At 47.0% G+C, this 20,181-nt stretch overlaps 2 protein-coding genes across 2 annotated transcripts; both read left to right on the top strand.

Moving 5' to 3' along the window:
- The first annotated feature begins 6,495 nt into the window (after positions 1-6,495).
- LOC125701917 (MIEF1 upstream open reading frame protein-like) lies at positions 6,496-7,039 on the top strand. Its single transcript, XM_048964478.1, has one exon. The coding sequence runs from the start codon at positions 6,815-6,817 to the stop codon at positions 7,025-7,027; it is 213 nt and encodes a 70-aa protein (XP_048820435.1). The 5' UTR covers positions 6,496-6,814; the 3' UTR covers positions 7,028-7,039.
- Positions 7,040-7,080: 41 nt separating this feature from the next.
- MIEF1 (mitochondrial elongation factor 1) lies at positions 7,081-16,226 on the top strand. The gene is made up of 5 exons (XM_048964466.1): positions 7,081-7,193; positions 7,970-8,118; positions 8,238-8,418; positions 10,557-10,819; positions 11,920-16,226. The coding sequence occupies exons 2-5, from the start codon at positions 7,975-7,977 to the stop codon at positions 12,724-12,726; spliced, it is 1,395 nt and encodes a 464-aa protein (XP_048820423.1). The 5' UTR covers positions 7,081-7,193; positions 7,970-7,974; the 3' UTR covers positions 12,727-16,226.
- The last annotated feature ends 3,955 nt before the right edge of the window (positions 16,227-20,181 follow it).

Genomic DNA, 20,181 nt, shown 5'->3' with positions numbered 1-20,181 from the left:
TCTAGTACAAAATCTTTTCCTGACATTTATATTAAGGAGCAATGTAAATGGTATTTCATGATGTCTTACCACATTTTAAGACAAGACATTGACAAACACCAAGACCTCTCCCCCGAGAAAGCACCAGTTTCTGCTGTGTGAGCTAGAGAAGGGATTAACTCTTCCATGAACTGGTCTGTGGTGGGGACCCTCATTTGCAGAGCTGATGGATTGAGCGTGGGGACACATGGCTGTGCCCTCTTTCAGAGTCAGCCCCTGCATCCCTCAAAATGCATTGGAATGGATTGTGGTACACACAGCCTGCATCTTGGATATGGATAGGCAGCTTTAAACATTGCATTGAACCATGAACGTTCAGGGCATGTGGCACAGAATCACTGAATGGCTCAGGTTGAAGGGGACCTTAAAGCTCAGTCAGTTCCAACTCCTGCCCTGGGCAGAGCTGCCACCTACCAGGTCAGGCTGCCCAGGCTTTGATGATGTGGGGGATAGACACGCTGCTTCCAAACACCAGTGCTTAGAAACAAAATGACTTTATTATAAACTTACAGCATCACTTAAAGAGCTGGAAAGGGGGATACTAAGTCTGGCTTGCTGGCTGTTTGTTTTTGTTGCTCAGATACATTTGTTCCCAGCACAAGGGCAAAGCTTAATAAGCTGTTTCACATGGACAGTAAATTTTTAATTATTAGCTTGCTTCTTTTTCCTAAGCCTAGTGGCTCAGCTGGGGCAGCAGCTGGGAACAGCCACCCCAGCCATGTCGAGCAGCTCTGTGCTCAGCTGCAGGTGCCAGTGCCCTGACAGGGAGGATTTGGCCATAGTGATGGCAGAAGGGAGCTGCATGCTTGCTTCCAGCGCTGGTACGTGTTTGTGTGGCTCACCAGCACGCTCGTACCCCAGCTGCAGCAAATCTCATGGGAGCCAGCTTTGCTCTATCACTGCAAAATGACATCCAAGGAGCACAGCAGAGCAAAGCTGTCCCATCTGGGGAAAGGGCTCCGGGTCACTGAAGCAAGGCAGTGACCCGAGGGATGGCAGTGCTGGGGCAAGGAGCTGGCTGGGGGCTGGGCTGCCACGAGTGGTGCCTTTGTGACAGGCAGAAGCACGTCAGCAAAGGGTAAGGATCAGCCCCTTCCAGCCTGTGTTTGGGCCATTACTGTAAGCATCTCTGAGAACTCCAAACATAGACGCTTTCTTGGAATTAAGGAAAATTTGGCAATCTTGACGTTTCAAAAGTCCCTGGGTGTGCTTTTCTTTCATTCTTTCTTTCTTTCCTTTCTAGCAAAGAGAGATAACATAGTCCCCACCATTGTTTGAAATACATTATGGCTATGTAAAGCCACAAATCTTTCAAGGCCATCTCTCTCCTCATTCTGCCAAATGAAATAAAAAATAAAAAAAATCCCACATTGTTTCACTTCTGCTTATCTTTCCTGTGCCTTACGGCTCAGACCATGACTCCCTTGGCTGAAATCCATCCCAGTAATGATTTAATTTGGGAGCCACACTTCACCTTTCTAAAAATAAGGAAAACTGAGAAGAAGAGTGGCAAAGCTGTGCCGAATAAAGATATGAAATGACTTCTACAGGAGCTCGAATTAAAGAAACCGTGTTGCTCAGAAAATGCATAAAATCAGACCTTGTAAGCCTGTCTCTATGCAGCAAGCTCTTTCCTGGCATTTTAGCCCTATTCTACAGTCTGGACCTTTTCCAAAGAGAGAGCAACAAATCATCAGTCATATCTTTTTTTTTTTTCCCCCCAGACACTTACTAAGAACCAGGCACACATGCAAAAATAAAGGAATGTTGAAAACATCCACCCACTTCTGTTTGATTGTCGGTGTTTTTAAAGGATTTGGCACATGTTGTTGCCCAGGACTGGACGTCAAACTGCTGCAAAGCCCAAACCAGACAGATGTCCCTAAATGGGACAGAAATTAATCTAACTGAGGATACATGATTTAATGGGACAAAATGTGAATTTGGTGCAGTGGCAGCTCGGTGCATGCAGATCCTGGGTTCCAGGGCTTGAGGCCGAAAGCTCTACTTTGGAAGCAGCGGGGCTGTGAGCTCTTCCTATCTTACCCCTGGCAAAAAGAGACCCTCAGAATTCCTCCCCGGCTGCTCTCTGAAGCTGTGACTGAAGGTTGGGTCTGGGCTGTGCGTCAGGAATGTACCTTGAAAGGCAGCGAACTCTCCTCCCTCAGCACCTGTGTTCCTTCTCAGCTGTGTTTGTTCAACATCAAAGCTGATGGATTCAGTGGAAAGGAGCCATCAGCGCCAGCCTTGGTTGTTCTCCATTGCTGGCACATCATAGATGGAAAGCAAGAGCAAGATATCATTATTTCTGCTATGTTATCAACAGCAACCCAGTTTTTTTTTTTTTCTTCTTTTTTTTTTTTTTCCTTTATTTTTTCTTTTTTTCTTTCCTTCCACCAAATTCCAGTCTGCCAGATCGTGGAAAGTCATTAAAATGCAGAAGGGCAAAGCAGCCACTTAGGGCACAAATGCCACTATTCTTTGCAATTGCTCAAGAACTAGGAGCACAAAAGAGAAAGCTGTTGAACTGGTCCAAAAGGGCTCTTTATGATAAGACATGACAGATATTACGCCCATGCTCAGATGGTGCTGGCAGGTCACTACCTATCTTCCCTGCTCCTAAACAGCAGCAACAGAGCTGTGGTTCCAGAGTCTCCCAGGAGAAACAGGGAAGGGGTATACCTGGCCTTATGCCCAGGTAACAGCCTGGGTTGTTGTGCCTTGTAACCCATGCTGCCTTTGATATTTCACAAGCTCAATTCGTCATTTGGGGAAACAAAAGCCATTATTGTTCTCTGAGCGTACAGTGAAGGTGTACTCTCTACTCTGCCTGCAGTATAAGGCTTTTTTGCAGGGATGCAGGCTGGAGACATGGGGCCCTCAGCCCACTGTGAAGTACCCCACCTTCCCAGAGGGCCCATGGGGAGGCAAAAGGCAGAAAGGGCATCCTGGACAGACACTGAGCAGCACTGCAGGCAGCGGGACAAGGGGTCAGCATCCTGCCAGAGCAGCACAAGTCCATCCTACGCCAGGGCTGCAGGGGTACTGCTTGTCATGGGGTCAACAGAGGAGTAGGCTGGGCTGGGAAGCACTGAGGGGGCTGTTGCTTCGCTGTCTGCAGGCAGAATTCAAGTTCATAACCCCAGCATGCTGTCAGCAGTCCAGCAGTGGGAAAGCAATGGATGCACGTCACTCTGCCTTTACACCTGCCCACTCTACAAGACCAAAGGGGCACACTGAATGTGACGCAGACACGTGGAGCACACGGCAGTGAAGTGGTGGCAGGCACAGTGAGGCCTGGGGTGCTGGGGCAGTTGGGGGCAGGCGGAGCAGCACGGCTGGAGGAGTTCACAACGCACGCACGCAGCTGCTGGCGAAGGGCCCAGGAGCTGGCAAGCGGCCCAGGGAGAAAAAAACAGAACAAAACACTAAAACAGGCACAACCAAAGGGGGCCAGGATGGGGAGGGGTGCTTGTGGAAGCCCATGGTCCTTGGCTTCCACAGCAAGAAGGGACAGAAAGTCCCTGAAAGTCCCTAAAAGCAACCTTGCCCAGGAAGGTCAGCACATTTGGCACATTCTAAGCAGCTCAAAACAAGGAGCTGTACTTTAGTCTCCTGTGCCATGGTTGCAACTTAGCTCTCACACTCAGCCTTCATAGTACATGCAGGTGGATCCTGAGAGGAAGCACAGTCTGAAATCTTCTGCCTGGGACTCAGAGCGAAGGAGAGCATGGGGAGCAAGGCTGGAATCACCTAACACAGTGCCACTGGTTCAAAGCCCACCCTGCTGCACATCTTGGAGCAGTTTGATCCCATTTGTACTGCATCAGGGATTTGCCACATGTAGAGGTGAAAGTTTTGATCCAGACTTTGGAGTTTCAGGGACTGGACTTATCAGTGCACCTGTTCAGAGAGCTGTTATGAGCAGCAAAGTATTTATGTGGCAACTCCAATTCAAGTGGAGAGTTCAAAAATCAATGTTCATTCTGGCAGAAGGCTAAGGGTAGAGAATATGAAGGCTGCCTCTGATGTCCCATATAGCTCAGAGTCTAAGCAGATGATCTGGAAATAAAGGATGAGCAATATACTAAACATTTTTAAAAGATGACTCAAAGCTATAGACTCTTTAGGAGATCAGAAAGAACTGTAAGTAAAATGCAAATGCGGCAAATGGGCAACAACATGTGTTTGCCAAGGTTTAACTTGTCAAATGCCAAGTAAGAAAAAAAAAAAGAAAGAAAAAATTCCACACAGATATTATGAAGCTCCAGATTGCCTGTAGCAGCTTAGGGAAGGGTATGAATATCACACAAATCCTGAATCTGTGAGTGGATGCAGGTTAGAAAAGAGCACACACAAAACATTAGCATGCAGAAGGAAGAAGAGGAGAATAATATGGAAAATATGATAATGCTATTATGTAAATCAGCAGCGTAGCCTCTTTGGGAATACTGTCTGCAGTTCAAGCAAGCCTTTCTCGGAAAGGGCTGATTAGGGGCATGGCGAAGTCGCTAACAAAGAGAGATCAAAATGATTGGGGCTATTTATCTCGGAAAGGAAATTAACAAGAGGAGAACCAAGCCAGTCCAGAGCTCCTGGTTTTCTTCCCGTTCAGTTCTATCACTATCATATCTGGTGTCGCTAAGGATAGTGTGAAGTGATGTGGCTCTCCTCTGCCACACACAGCTTGTTCTCTTTCCCACCCTCTTACCCAGGGGAGGCATGGCATATGTAGATATATTTTATATTTTGGTAGGATTTGGGGAGAAGATGGCGAAGGAGAAACAATGTGTGCTCCCTATAATAGGTTTATAGTAGAGCAGGCAAAGGTGAAAAAGGGACGGAGATGGGTTTTGTTGCTGGGAGGCTCCTTCCATTCCCTCAGGCAGAGCACAGCTCTGCCAGCTGCCTCCCAATGCCTTCAGTGGCCATAGGGATTTCCAGACACGGAGGTAAAGACTCAGAATTTGATGAATTATGCTGCAAAAAGTACCAGGGCAGCTGAAGGTACCCACAGAGAAAAAGTATTTCCAAAAGCACAGAGTCAGCCCTTCTTCTTGTGTACACAGGTCAGGTAGACCATTGCAGTGAAACATTCCATCTGTACTCAGCTCTGGTGAGGCTGCACCTTGAGTACAGTGTTCAGTTCTGGGCCCCTCACTACCAGAAAGACATGGAGACCCTGGAGTGTGTCTAGAGAAGGGCAGCAGAGCTGTGAGGGGTCTGGAGCACAAGTCTGGTGGGGAGTGGCTGAGAGGGAATTGGGGTTGTTCAGTCTGGAGAAAAGGAGCTCAGGGGAGACCTCATTGCTCTCTATAATGACCTGAAAGGAGGCTGTGGCATGGTGAGGATTTGCCTCTTCTCCCAGGTAACAGCCATAGGACAGCAGGGAATGGCCTCAAGTTGCACGAGGGGAGGTTCAGATTGGATATGAGGAAAATTTTCTTCTCCAAAAGTGTTGATGCACTGGAGCAGGCTGCCCAGGAAGGTGGTGTCCCTGGAGATGTCCATGAAAATGGCAGATGTGGCACCAAGTGAATCACAGAATCACAGAATGGCCAGGGTTGGAAGGGACCTCAAGGACCATGAATCTCCAACCCCCTGCCACATGCAGGGCCACCAACCTCCCCATTTAACACTAGACCAGGCTGCCCAGGACCCCATCCAACCTGGCCTTGAACACCTCCAGGGACGGGGCATCCACAGCCTCTCTGGGCAGCCTGTTCCAGCACCTCACCACTCTCTCTGTAAAGAACTTCCCCCTGACATCCAACCTAAATCTCCCCTCCCTCAACTTAAAACCATTTCCCCTTGTCCTGCAGTCATCAACCCTTTCAAAGAGTTGATTCCCCTCCTGTCTGTAGGCTCCCTTTAGGTACTGAAAGGCTGCCATGAGGTCACCCCGCAGCCTTCTTTTCTCACTTCTTTGACAGTGACACAGTCTAAAGTGATTAAAGGCACAGGTTTATGGCTGGACTCCATGACTTTAGTGGTCTTTTCCAGCATTAACAATTCGATGATTCTGTGATCTTTCTTCCCACACTTGACGGCATTCAGGCACATTTGAGCCCACATGCCTGGGGAACACCTGTGCGTGCTGCAGCCACACTGGGCTGCTTTGTGTCACGACCCCACGTGAGGACCAGCACGGTGGTCTGAGGACTTCTTTCCCCACCGCCCCCTCAGCCCCTTCCTGCACGCCCTCTGCCCGCTGTGGCAGACGACTGAAGGACACAGCCCCTGCCAGCAGCCCGGCGGTGGGCCGTTCGCAGTCTCAACCGGGAGAACTGGATTGGTGTGCTCCTCCCTGCCGGCAGGGGGAGCACTGGCAGCGCCGCGTGTCCCCTCTCGCTCGCCATACGGCGGAGCCCCGCCGCCAGGGGGAAGCAGCGCTTCGCCGCCATCGCCTCCCTCTCCGGCCGGAAGTCCTCCGCGGGGAGACCGTTGGGAGCCTCGGCTCGGATTGGCTGGTCCTGGGGTCACGACCCGGAGGCGGATCCGCCATGTTGCTGGGTGACCCCGCGAGCGGCGTCTGGAGGATGCGGCTGCCGTGAGGCCCCAGGGTGCCTCTCCCGGCCTGTGCGGGAGGTCGGGCCGGCAGCGGTATAGAGCGGTACCGGGCTGCCCGGACCAGGCCTCGGAGCCCCGCCGATTCCGCTGCAGCTGGGCTCGGGGCCCTCAGCTGACGGCCCGGCAGCTCCGGAACATCCCACCGGGAAGGGAGAACTGGCCGCAGCCTCCTGCTCCTCCCCTCGCCGTCGGTCGGCCGTTCCCCATGGCAGCGTGGTCCCGGCAGGCCGTCCTGACCCTTTACCGGGCTCTGCTGCGCGAGGGCCGCGGGCTGCGCTACACCGACCGGGATTTCTACCTGGCTTCCATCCGCCGTGAGTTTCGCAAGAACCGGGGGCTGCAGCGGCTGGAGGATAAGGAGAGGCAGCTGGAGAAGGGGCAGGCTTTCCTGCAGAGCAAGCTGGGGGGCCTGGTGTAGAGCTTTGCTGCCTCCCCCACTGCCCTTTTTTTTCTAAAATCCTCTCACCTACCGCGGGATGATGACTGCTTCCTGCCCACTGCTACATTGAAATTGGCCAGAAGGTGCCTCCACAGCCACACCAGGAGGGCTCTCCTGTTCTCTGAACAAATGCTTTAGGTCACAGGTAGGTTCCTTATGCTGATATAGCCCTGTTCTTCATGGTTACATGGCAGTTAACTTTGTGCAAGCACATTATATTTTGCCTTGTGATGCAGATTGCCTGGATTCCTGATCAGATGATTAGACACGTTCATTTTTAAGCGGTAACTTCACTTTAGAAAATGCATAAGTTCAGTCAGGCTCTGACCCGTCAGGTGCCTTTACCTTAGAAATGTAATCTTAAACTGGGAGAGTTTTCTGGTGTTTTCTTTCAGTTTCAAGCCACCCATGTGCAGAGCAGTGGCAAAATGCATTTTGTATGTGTGGTTGACCAGGGAATCTCTCTGAATTTAAACATAAAGGTCAGAGGTTAAATGGGATTTGGAAAAAAAAAAAACAAAAACAAAGTGCATATATAAGAGAACATTAACATTTGTGTTATACAGGGCTTGTATGACAACCAAACCCAGCAGCCTTGAGGGCAGAAGTAAATATCAGGTGGAAGCGAGGAGTTGTTCCCTTGGTGGTGCACTGTGGTTTGCAGTGCCGACTCCCAGATGTCTTTGAAATACCTGGTACCAATTGTTGTCAGAAATAAGTCTGAGAGTGGATACTCTGAGGCTCTTGAGATTTCATCAATGACAAGAGGTTGGCAGTCTGTGTAGCCATATCTATGAGCAAAGTTGCAGGCCTTAGACGGAGGATGAGAAGATAAATTGGTGTAAAATGGCTGTGCTCCGGCTGAAAAGCACCAGCTAGAGTTACCTTGTTGTGACCCATTTGTTTGATGCTCCCTTCCAGGTGAGATGGCAGGCGCTGGGCCGCGCAAAGGCAAAAAAGACGACAATGGCATTGGCACAGCCATCGACTTTGTGCTGTCCAACGCCCGGCTGGTGCTGGGCGTGGGTGGAGCTGCGATGCTGGGCATTGCCACGCTGGCTGTCAAACGGGTGAGCTGGTGATGTGGGGAGAGAAGTGAAAGGACACGGGATGTTGGCATTAGATGGGGAAGAACGCAAAAACACTGGGCCCTTATCGACTGAAACTGTGCCTGGTGATGTTCCTTTAGATGTATGACCGTGCAATCAGTGCTCCCAGCAGCCCCACTCGCTTGAACCAGTCAGGAAAGAGAAGCTGGGAAGAGCCAAACTGGTTGGGATCCTCCTCACGCTTACTGAGCCAGGACATGAAGACTAATCTCAGCCGCTCCCTGCAGACCCTTCCCACTGACACTTCGGCCACGGCCACAGGTACAGAGCAGTGTGGCATTTCTGTGTTGCTGAATCATCTTGGCCTGTCTACCCTGTTAATCCTTTAAAGGAATATGGAAGAAGAGAATGCTCTCTCTAGCCTAGTATTTTGCTGCTTTTGTTTAAGTTGATCTATTGTTAGCTTCCAGGATTAGAAGTCAGATTGGGAATTAGTGAGTAATAGTCATCTCTTATTGGCATTTCTTATTTCTTTCATTTCATGGACTTGAATTTTATTCTCCTTCAGACTTTTCTTTGAAACTCTTTGTTGCTTTTCTTTGGTCCTTTCGAATTCATTTGCCTCTTCTAAAGAGAATACTTAGTGGCGAATCGTAGAATCACAGAATCCTTAGAGTTAGATGGGACTTCTGAACGCCATCTAGTCCAACTCTCCTGCAGTTAACAGGGACATCCACAGCTAGTTCAGGTTGCCCAGGGACTGATCCAGCCTGGCCTTGAAAGCTTCCAGGGATGGGGCATCAACGTTGTCACTAGGTAACCTGTTCCAGTGCCTCACCAGACTTTTTCCTTATATCTAACCTAAATCTCCCCTCTTTGAGCTTGGCTGTGCTAGTCATTTATTATGTTATTTTCCATGTTATTTCTATGATCTTTCTAATAATTTCTGTAACACTTTTGGCCTTTTTAGTGCTGCTTATCATTAAGCTAGTCTTCATCGAAAAAGGCACTGGGCAGTTGTCTTTCCAAGTGCAGTGATAAGCAATTCAATCCTTAAGTGTTTTTTAATGTGAATTTTTGTGTTAGTTTGTTGTTTCTCACTGGTTTGATTTTAGGAGATTTTGGGAGTTTTACACTTAGATTTGAAACAAAAAAAAAAAGTGGGGGATGTTATTAGGCTGACTTTGGAACAGCAAAATAACAATCAAGCTTTAACTTCCCAGGTTCTACAAGAAATTCAGCTTTGGGATGGTAATAGATTTTCTGCTGAGGAAGTATTAAATAACTGGACAGCTTTGTTAAAGGGGAACGTAGACCATTTGATCAGACCCACCAAAGATGAAGATTGGGGCCCAAAGTACTTATTAAGACTATCTCACGTATTTGGCTTAAAAATAAATTAAAACGCAAGGTGGAAAAAATAAGTTGTTTCATGAATAGTCAATAAAATGACTTTGTGGTTTTGTGGGTTATTTCCTGGTCACACAAATCCCAAGATCTGTCCAAAAGACTCCAGTGAGACAAAAGACAGCAGCAGCTGAGGCTGAGCAAGCTGGATCTGTGTGTTGTTTGGTCAGCCATTCTGTATGGGATGTGAGGTGGCCGTGTGCCTGTTTCCAAACAAGTGTGTGACAGCTGCTTGCCTTTAACAGTACCACTGATTTGGGAGATTCTCCTGCACTCTAAATTCTACAGCCTTTCCAAAGGCTTAGGATCCCCCAGATCTGTAATTCTTCCTTAATTCTTATAAATGACTTCTGAAAGTCCAGGTCTGTGCTAAGAGTACTCTGAGAAAGATAGAGGGATGCCCAGCTCATTCCTTAAGGAAACCAGCCTGAAAAAGAGGACATTAGAGAAAAAGTGCAGATTAGACATTGCTTTATAATTTAAGCAGCGATGTAAAGTGTTATGATGCTGTTATACACATAAGAGCATGCTCTGAGCTCTTCATTCAGTTAAAATTTGAGGAGGTTTCCAATTAAGGCCATGATTGCCTGAGCTCTGCTGGCTCCAAAATCCATCATTTTACCGTTTACCTTACAATTCTCACATATGATGATCAGAAACCTGATGACTGCCTTTTTTCCTAATGGTGTGATCTCAGATCTCTTACCCCGGTTACAACTGGCTTTAGCAAATGTGTTGTAAAAATCCATTATAATGTTAAAAATGTATTGATGGTTGTTCAGGGGTGTTTTGGTGATCTATTGGTCTGGCATCATGTTCAAAGCAGCTGAACAGCTAACAGTGCTGAATTTTTGATGAAACGTAGCTAAGAAACTGTCCACATAGCCATTAATGTTCTTGAAGATTCTCAGTACTCTTCTTTTGACTGATACCAATGTAAAGCTTGCAAAATGTCTGCTGTAAGCCTTTTTGAGATCTAGGTGAGGTGCTTCTGCAGATCACTACACAGTGAAACGCTACAGACAATCAACAGTTTTCCTTCTGTCTCGCAGACTTCTTCCGACCCACAAAACCCAAGCAATCTGCCAAGAGGAGCCAAGTGGAGCTGAAAAAATCCCGCCTTCGTCTGTCTCTGCAAGAAAAGCTGTTTGCTTATTACAGGAGGAAGGTAGCTATCCCCACAGAGGAGCAGGCCCTGGCCAAGCAAGCAGCCGTGGACATCTGTGCTGAGCTGCGCAGCTTCCTCCGTGCCAAGCTGCCGGACATGCCCCTGCGTGACATGTATCTCAGTGGCAGCCTGTATGATGATCTGCAGGTAATTCCTGGGGCCACGTGATGGGTCATTATTCAGCAGGCTGACGAGGCAGGAGCGTTTCAGGCGTCCCTCTTGGCAGTGCTGTCTCAGCACAACATTCTTCTGTAATAAGGCTCTTGGTGTCACGTTTCCCACCGTGAAGCCAGGCATTGATTACTGCAGTACTGTTTGGACAAGCTTGAGCAAGCTGCTCTGAATTTGTCTGCAAAGCATTTGATTTTTGCTCTTTCATTTCTCTGGACTGTCCTGGCTGTTCGTTCCTTTTCCTTTTAGCTGTGTTTTTCTTTTTGCTTTTTCAGTACAGCTCTGTTTTCTCTCCATTCCTTCTATCTTCTTTCAGATAGAAGATAGTTCTCTTAGAACTCCTTTGCATTCATGTAGGTCTTCCTTACTCTTTTTTTTTTTTCCTTTTTTTTTTTTTTTTTCAAATTAAATGTATGACAGACCTTGACTGAACAGCAGTTCCTGCTGCATATCTGCCCGGTGGAAAAATGCCCATGGCTAAAGTGAGTGATTCAGAGGCACGCTTTTTTTTGTTTGAGTCAGAGCTCTGAAATGGAGTGCTGAGTGTCAAGTGAAACTTAGATCTGGGCTCTTAATCACATCGGTGAAAAGAGATCTTTAGTGACCTTTTTCTCATCAATGTGGCAGACAGGGTGAGGGTAGCACCTAGCTCTTGCATGGAATAATTAAAACATGGCAACTTAAACTTGTCTAGAAATGCCTCCAGTTTCAAATTATTGTGTGGCATTGCTGTGCCTTGCGCCAGCTGCATCTCACACCTTAGAGCCATAGGAGATAAAATGATTCTTTTTCTGTATGTAATCCACATCAGGTCCTGAAGTATTTGAAGATATCTAAATAGTGAGTACCACATAAGTTTTATCTTGTATTATGCCTTGGAGTTGCTTATTGATGATGGGAAGTAGCTATCAAAGTGTCTTTTGACAATAAGAGGCTGTGAATCCCACACAGAGAGGAAACTGAGACAGCTGAACCGTTATTCCAAGTTTCTTTGAACAGGGGGCATTCGAAAAGGCGGTGAATAAAATGGTGTGGAGAGAAAGCTTGTTCTTACTGACTTTTCTCTCTTGTGAAAGGTAGTGACAGCTGACCATATCCAGCTTATTGTGCCTCTGATGCTGGAGCAGAACTTGTGGTCGTGCATCCCTGGAGAGGAAACTATCATGAACATTCCTGGCTTCTACTTGGTGCGTCGAGAAAACCCAGAGTACTTTCCCCGTGGGAGCAGCTACTGGGACCGCTGTGTCGTAGGAGGTTACCTTTCCCCCAAAGCTGTAGCAGAGACCTTTGAGAAAGTTGTAGCTGGATCCATCAACTGGCCAGCAATTGGGTCTCTCTTGGATTACGTGATCCGTCCAGCAGCTCCCCCAGCAGATTTGACACTGGAAGTCCAGTATGATCCAGAACGGCGTCTTTTTATTGACTTCCTACCATCCCTCACTCTGGGTGACATCGTCCTTGTGGCCAAACCCCATCGACTGGCCCGGAATGACAACCTATGGCGACTGAGTCTGCGGCCAGCAGAAACAGCTCGCCTCAGGGCCCTGGACCAGTGCGATTCTGGCTGCCGTTGCTTGTGCCTGAAGATCTTCAAAGCGGTATGCAAGTTGAACCCAGCCCTGGGTCACCTCACTGCCAGCCAGCTCACCAATGTCATCCTGCACCTGTCCCAAGAGGAGTCCAACTGGTCCCAGGACATGCTGGCTGATCGCTTCCTGCAAGCGCTGAAGGGCTTGATCCGCTACTTGGAGGCAGGTGTCCTCCCGAGTGCTCTGAACCCCAAGGTGAACTTGTTTTCAGAGCTCACCCCAGAAGAAGTGGATGAATTGGGCTACACCCTCTACAGCTCTCTGTCAGAGCCGGAGGTTTTACTCCAGACGTAATGGGGCCTTAACTGGGGAAACATTGATAGGATTTAGCCAAGGTGGACTTTGAAATGTGTCTCCTCCTGCACCATCCCCCCCCCCTCTCTCACACTATCTACTTTTGTTTCATTTTTATTTCCTGCTGTGGAGTTGTTGCTCCCGCTGGATTTCTTGGTGCTACTGGTCCATTTCCACCATCTGTACCCCAGCAGGTACCCATTGGCTGTGGAAAAGAGGCTTAAATTGCAGCTGTAAGATCACTGAATAAGTCTTGCTGATGCTTAAGTGTCTACAAAAACAAAACAACAACAAACCCAACCAACAACACAACTATGCACTTCTTTCCCCTGTAGTGAGTCTTTCTTGCTGCACTGAATCCATTTTGTTCTGAAGAAGGTGGAAGTGGGCTGGTGAATCCAGTGACAAATTCAGCAGACTTGCACTGAAGTCCTTTCTTTTCCTTGGGTCAGATTTTGTCCTCGTATTTCTTTTTCTCTGCTGTACCACACTCTCACTTTCCCTTTTTTTTTTTTTTTTTTTTTTTAACCAAGTCATGCAGAGCAGACTGAATGAGGTGTTCTTGTTAAGGCTGTATGTTGTACGTCTGAGTACATCATGATTAACAGTATTTACTGCAATAGTTCTTTAAAGATGAAAATGCATATGGTTCTGGCTCCTACAGAGCCTTCTTATCCTTTGTCATCTGGATTCAGGAGTATGGCTTGTCCAGTCTGTTGTAACAGCTTCTAGTATAGGCACTTCTCACAGGTGTTACTGCAGGGAGGAAGAAGCTTTTGTGGTGTCTGTGTGATGAGGCCAAAGGAGTAGGGCTTGCTGTTCCGGCCTAGCCAGATCTGCTGCGTGTTGCTGGTGGGAATGGCCATGGGAATTGGGAGGTAGGCAGCTCCTCAGATGTCTCTCTGGCCTAGAGGAGGAGAGGCTGATTATGGAAGATAGGTGGGAGGTGCACATGGGAACAGAGATTATTTTTTCATCTTTTCTGGATTTTTTGCTGTTCTGGTTTACAGAAGGTGGAAGCAGGACTTTATGCCTCAGACGGTTTTGTAGTAAGCACATGTAAGCCAGATTCTCACCAGCTGTAAGTTGGCGAGGGTGACAGGGCTAAAATGATGTCATCAGAGAGGGTCTGTTCCATATGCTGATGTTCTTATTCATATGCCGAGTTGGCATTTAGAAAGGAACTGTCATTGCCATTTGCTCTCACTGTGTGCTTTAGTTCTCTCCCCTGGCACCTCAGAGGTGAGGCAGTTTCCCCTTCCTCATTCCCATGTGCTGACTTTCCAGTGTTCGCAGTTTACAGTTACCATTAGAAAGCTGGTGAGGGCACACCTTCCCACTCTGTGTGGTTGGACCTATTGATCATGCGCTTCTGCCCACTCCTGTTCACCTCTGCTATCAGGCCATTCTCCCTTGGCTGTCCTCTCATCCACTGCTGGACTGTGGTGTGGCTTTCAGGGGCAGCTGATGCACTGTGGGTATCTCTTACACTAGCTGCATGTACTCTGTGCTGCTGTCAGTCTTTTGGCCTCCTATCTTTAAAGAGTGGAAGCCCTCCTGAGTCTGGGGTTATGCATATCAAATGATAAGCACAGCCAGTGTTATAGAAACATAACCCATCTTTAGTACCTTTTTTTCCTGTTGCTGTCCAGCCTCCCTAGCCAAGGAGGCAGAGTTCAGAGGGAGCAGGTATCCTTTTCTCCTCCCTTCCTCAAAGGACTTCCCTTTGACAGGGAAGTTTCAAGGTGAGTTTCAGGAGTGGAACCGAGGAGGAGAGTCTTTACCCCTTGTTTTCTTTTTAGAGGCAGTGCTGGTGAGGTGAGGGTAGGAGCATCTTTCACGGACAATCCGTCCATTTTAGTGTGTCAGATAGTATTCTGTATACAGTGATAACATGACGATGCATTTTAAATTATTTAATCCTTAGGTTACAGGTATTTTCTAGACTGCCAGATGCATACTTTTTAAAGTGTGTGTGTGTGTGTATATATATAAAGTCTGTAGTCTCTAAAAGGTAAACAAATTCCGTTTGTATGATTTTGTGTTTCGTATGTTGTGCAGCAGTCACTGTTGCTCAGGTGTTGATTGCTCTTCACTCTGGTTCCCAGATTACACCCACTTTTCCCTGCCCTCCACTGCTTTTCTGTCAGCCTTCCTTGCCTAAAAGCAGATGGATAAGACTTGGAGCCCACAGGCTGTCTGGGGAAATTCCCCTTTCTTCTCATTACTTGAAGGTCAAGAAAAATATTAACGTATCGGGGTTGTCAGGCGTTCCCCTTCTGTTTTCATTTATTCAGTGTGATCTCACCATCACTTGGTGCTGAATCCAATGCCATGGTCTTCATGTGGAACTGAGCAGCAGCATGGTTTGGAATGATAGAGACTATAATTGCGAAGGTGAGACGTAAGCAGGAGGAAGCCACTGTCTGAGCTGCTTAAGAACAGTTGCCACTTACATATCTGTATATGGAATTTTTCACATGAATGCTTTTACTTCTTCCTGGCAACCTAATGAATTAATATTTTATGGCCATTTCTTGCTGCTATTGAGCTCAATTTGTGTATCAAATGGAGACTGAAGCTGCCTTTTTGCTTTTTCTGTAGACTTTTCTCCACTTCACTTGAATCACGTCTGTCGTTTCTTCCCTTCAGTTTTACCCTGTTCTGAGCTAGCCACAAGCCTGTTCCTGGGAGGCAGAAGCTCCCCTCCTACGGACAACCACCACCATGGGCAGCAGCTGCCCTGGCAGTGGCAGTCTCAGCAAAGGCCAAAGATGTAATGGGTCAGAGGGACACTTGCAATGAGGAGTGTTTCAGGAGCAGGGTCAAGTGGAAGGGGTGATAAAGGCAGGGAAGAAGGAGCAGAGCAACTATGCAGGAAATTTACAGTAAAGTTGTATGAAGCTTGCGGACAAATGGGTTGTTGCAAAGTCTTTTGAATCAGCACCTTTCAGTGTTACATTGGGTGCATATGTTTATATACATCCAGGAGGGCTGAATCACAGGTTGGCTCCTTTCTCATCGGAGCTGTAGCACAGAGCAGGAAAGACGAATGTGAAAAGGGCAGCTCTTGGCCACCTTCCTGGCAGAGCAGCTCAGAGACAAATTGATTGTAAGGGGCTCAGAGCATGCATTGCCTGCTTGCTGTCTGGGCTCCTGGAATGCCTTGGTGTGTTCAGCTGTAGCTTAGCTTCCACAAGCTTCTCACGAGATTGTCATCTGGTTCCCTGTACGTGCGGGGCAAGGACCAACTTGCTCAGCAGTGGCTTTTCACTGCTGCTGAGCTTTACCACTAACCTTTCGGCTTGGATGAATTTATTTTAAAGTGTTCAGAAGCAATTACTGAACCAAGAGGCTGCTTGCTGCCTCTCAACCTGCACTCTGTGTATGGGTACTTGCAGTGTGCAGTAAAGAGATGATGCCCCGTTGCTCCTAGGTCTGGAGGCTGTGGACTTGTAAGGGAGAAAGTCTCAAGTGCATGTGACAGAGTGTGTGAAATTCTGAAATAAAATGACTTTCCACAGTAACCTGATTGTCTCCGATGTGTTTATAAACAAAGGAGTGTCTCCTCTTTTGTGCCAGGGAGGGGCGTCACCTTTCTGCTGTCAGCTTTCTGCACCACGCCGTTCTCAGTGGACTGTCGTGGCCCTTGCTGATTCACTGCTTTCCCTTTACAGCTTGGGGCGCTCTGTGGCTGCCTTCAAAACAAGTGGGTTGGTGCTGCAGTGCGTTTGCTCCTGTCAGTGCTTGCACCAGTCACAAGATAATGATGGCTCTCTGCCTTTCCTCCTTTCTCTGACAGCTCACACGCCTGGGCAGGCACCCACGCTTCATGTGATTCTCCAGACTTCACAGGCTTCCGTGCATCTTTTAATATTGACTTTCCTGCACAGCCTTTCCCTGCCCTTGGCTCAGTGACACCTTTGTTTCTACATGCCCAAGTGTGCTCCTCTCTTATCCAAGCATCAGCCCTGGGGCCGTGAGGAATCTGCTATAGCTCTGGTACGCAGTGAGCCCCAGTTTTATGTGTCTGCTCTGGGAGGTGGGGGAAGTGTTTGACATAAAGAGAAACATGAAGTGATGCCACTTCTGATGAATCCCTGCTCCTTAATTCTCAAAAGACACGCTAGGGTAAAGACATCCTGTGAGAATTGTTTTAATGAGGGCTAAGCAATTACCATTTAACTAGCATGGAGGATATGTTGTATTAGAAAGGGAGTCTCCATCTCTAGCATTATTCTTCCTGATACCCCTTGTCTATTTTTTTTTTTTTTTCCCTTTAATCTGTTCCATGATAGAAACAGATCAGGTGAGATCAAGCATATTTCACATCATATGGTCTCTTATGGGAACAGCTAATAGAAGCTGCTCTGTGGAAGCTGTGCCAGCTATGACACCCCTCGCATTAATGCCCTTGCAAAGCTTAGGGCTTGCAATCCATATTTAATGTATGTAGTAGTTTGCACTTTTGCATAAAAGTTGTCCCAGCATGCACAGTGAGATCAAAAGATAGGGTTTGTTTAATGGAGAGCAGAAATAATTGAGTGGAGTCATGGTAATTATTTCATGTATGCAAAAGGTTGCTGCAAAGAACAGCACAAATGGCTTTCTGCAAATGCTCTGGCTCTCTTTTGTTCTTAGCCTAATGAACAAGCAGCTTATGAGAGCATACATTGTTAAATAAGCACAGTCCTGGCCTGGAAATGAATGTAGCCAAGCTTACATTTAAAAATTCAAAAGATACAAAACCTTAAAATAGTTGTTGTGCAACAAATATGTTCTCTACACAATTGATAGCATGGTGTAGCAGTTTTATTAGCATACTCTGAGAAGGACAGCGTTAGTCACAAGTCACTGATCCAGAAATGGGGTGGTGAGCAGGCTAATAATATCTTTATAGGATATGATCCTGTGCAATAACCTTGCAAATGGTGAGACTGAAGAGACTGGTCAGACCAAAGGGTAAAGCAGAGATCTTGAAGTCATGCCATTTATAGAAAGTATTCTTGTCATTTTATGGATAGCAGGAGAGAGGAGTCTGGCATGTGGAACTCAAACTTTTCTCCATCTTAAGCTTTCCAATGTACTCATTCAGTAATGAGTTGTGAACACAATCACTTTAAGCACACTAAAAGGCAAATGACTTTTTATTTTGCTGGTTCAGTTTCCCTGGCTCCAGTAGCTAAGTAGAAATTTGATCTGTCAAACTCAGTGCTAAACTTCTCAGGGGAAATTATATATATATATATATATGTATGTATATAAATTCTATCCACATTCCTCATGAAAAGGCTTCTTCATCTAAATAACGAGCAAAAGTTGCTTCCATGAGTTTTCTGGGTGTTTTTTTTTTTTAAGATTTTAAGCCCACCCCTACCCGTGTCTCTCATGGTAGAATCATTGCCATTCCACAGAATGCAAAGGCAGCAGTGACATACTATCCTGTTAGACATCCCACTGCAATGATCCCAGTCCTCTAAGGCTTTCTTGTCTCATTCTACTCAGCAGTGCGAAGGACATGAGCGTTGTAGGCAACAGACACAAGGGCACAGATGGCAAATGATGGAGCTCTGAGGAAAAGAGCAAATTGTCTCTTTACCTGGTCCCGTGCCAGACATTTTGTCAAAATTCACAATGCACTGTAGGCAGGCTCCTCACCACCTTTGAAAGGCAAGAAGCAATCATTCCTGGAAGGAATATGGCAAAGAGACATTTTTGTCTTCTAATTCTTGAATTTATTTAGCGTGGTGGTTAGTTATGGCCTTGGACATAACTACCAGCAGCTACCTAGATAATATCAGCTGAATTATGTTCAGGCTCCTGGTTGTTTATAGCAGTGGTGATATGCTGTCAGAGGGCCTGAGATATGCAGAAGCAAAGATAAGAGAAGATGCAGTAATCTCACAGAACTGGACTCCCACGTTGCTTGTCAGAGAGCGTTGGCTGGGCTCCCAGCTTCATGACATTCAAGTGGAGGTTGGGTTTTGCTGAGGCAAGCGCGTGACCAAGGCACAAATCTTCCCTTAATTCCTAAATCACCACAAAGGGACAGCAGGAAGCACCTAGGACAGTGCCTTTTATTGAACGACGAACTAGTGATGTGTACTAAGAACCCTCTTAAAAAAAAAAAAAAAACAAAAAAAAAAACCAAAAAACTAATTGCTTTCTTGCATAAAAGAGAAAGTAGGAAGAATGATCCATCTTCATCACTATGCACTGCAAAGGAAGATGTATGGTGTCGTGGGCACAATGTCCTCCCAAACTGTGTGGCTTCAGACAAACTCAGCCCTTTTATGGTCAGATGGAGTCTGCACTGCCTCAGGGAGACTCGCTTTTCTGGTGAGTATTGAGCTTGCAGATCAGCGTCACTGAGAATTCCCGACCAAGACATTCAGATGTTACTTTCCTGAACAGTGCCTACATTGCCTCAGACCCAGAGGAGACGTCCACCTCTGTCACAATCCCAGGAAAGTTCTCACCCTCTGAATGCTGAAAGAGCAGAGGTGGGTTGCTGCTGCTGATTCCTCAGACAGAACTCTCACAAAAGTCAAGCTCAGAAACATTTTCCTGCTGGCAGCATTGCAAAGCTCCCTCACCAAGCACCACAGTGGCACGAGTAAGAGGGGCAGTAGGCTGAGGAACCACAACACCTACTCAAGACAATGCTTTGGCCACAAAGTATTTAGGGGGACTATTCTCCAGCTTGTCCATAGTCAGTTGCCCCTTAACACACCTGAGGAATCTGTGCCAAGGCTGCCCATGCCAGCCACTAGCTCAGGTGGAAGTGGAAGGAGCAGGGCAGACTTCTGGAAGAATCTTTGCCAAATATCCCAGCGCAGAGACCTTAGGAAGGAAAATGAGTCACAAAGGCAAAGGTTATCAACTTGGTATTCTGAACACATCAACATTTGCCAAGAATTTCCCCTTCCTCCACCATAAACAAACACATATATTGAAACAGATTAAAGTCTGCTGGTAAATTCCAGCTGCCAACAGCTTTTGCTTACAGAGCGGAGAAGGGTTACAAAATAATGGCTGCAGTGTTCCCTCTGAATCCAGGGAGCTACAGCCTCAACTCTGATTTATCCCCAGGTGAGTTGAAGAGCTCCACCTGAGCTGCCTGGTATGCCTGTGTTCCTGCTGAATCTGCCTGCCAGCAGCAGAGACCAAGTGATCTCAATGCATACAAGATATCCTCAGGATCCTGCTTGATTTCATTAACAGAGTACACGTTTGCAATTTTTCTTCTTTGCTTTTCAGTATGCTCTGAAGTGACATGAAGAATGGTAGAATCACAGAACATCCCAAGTTGGAAGAGACTCACAAGGATCAGTGAGCTCAACTCCTGGAAAGTTAAAAAAAAAACAGAAAAAGGAATTTGCATTGCCACTCTCCTTCTCATTCTGTTTCACAGGAAGGCACAAGGCACCTGGCACATATGTGTCTCCAGCTGAT

This window comes from Lagopus muta, chromosome 1, assembly GCF_023343835.1.
Source record: "Lagopus muta isolate bLagMut1 chromosome 1, bLagMut1 primary, whole genome shotgun sequence".
Classification (NCBI taxonomy): domain Eukaryota; kingdom Metazoa; phylum Chordata; class Aves; order Galliformes; family Phasianidae; genus Lagopus; species Lagopus muta.
The sequence above is the reverse complement of the archived record's forward strand: the minus strand, read 5'-3'. Positions and strand labels throughout refer to the sequence as shown.

Excerpts from the sequence above, each read along its gene's own strand:
- LOC125701917 (XM_048964478.1), top strand. The coding sequence starts at position 6,815 with ATGGCAGCGTGGTCCCGGCAGGCCGTCCTGACCCTTTACCGGGCTCTG.
- MIEF1 (XM_048964466.1), top strand. The coding sequence starts at position 7,975 with ATGGCAGGCGCTGGGCCGCGCAAAGGCAAAAAAGACGACAATGGCATT. Across the intron at positions 8,119-8,237 it reads CCACGCTGGCTGTCAAACGG|ATGTATGACCGTGCAATCAG; the intron begins GTGAGCTGGTGA and ends ATGTTCCTTTAG. Across the intron at positions 10,820-11,919 it reads GCCTGTATGATGATCTGCAG|GTAGTGACAGCTGACCATAT; the intron begins GTAATTCCTGGG and ends CTCTTGTGAAAG.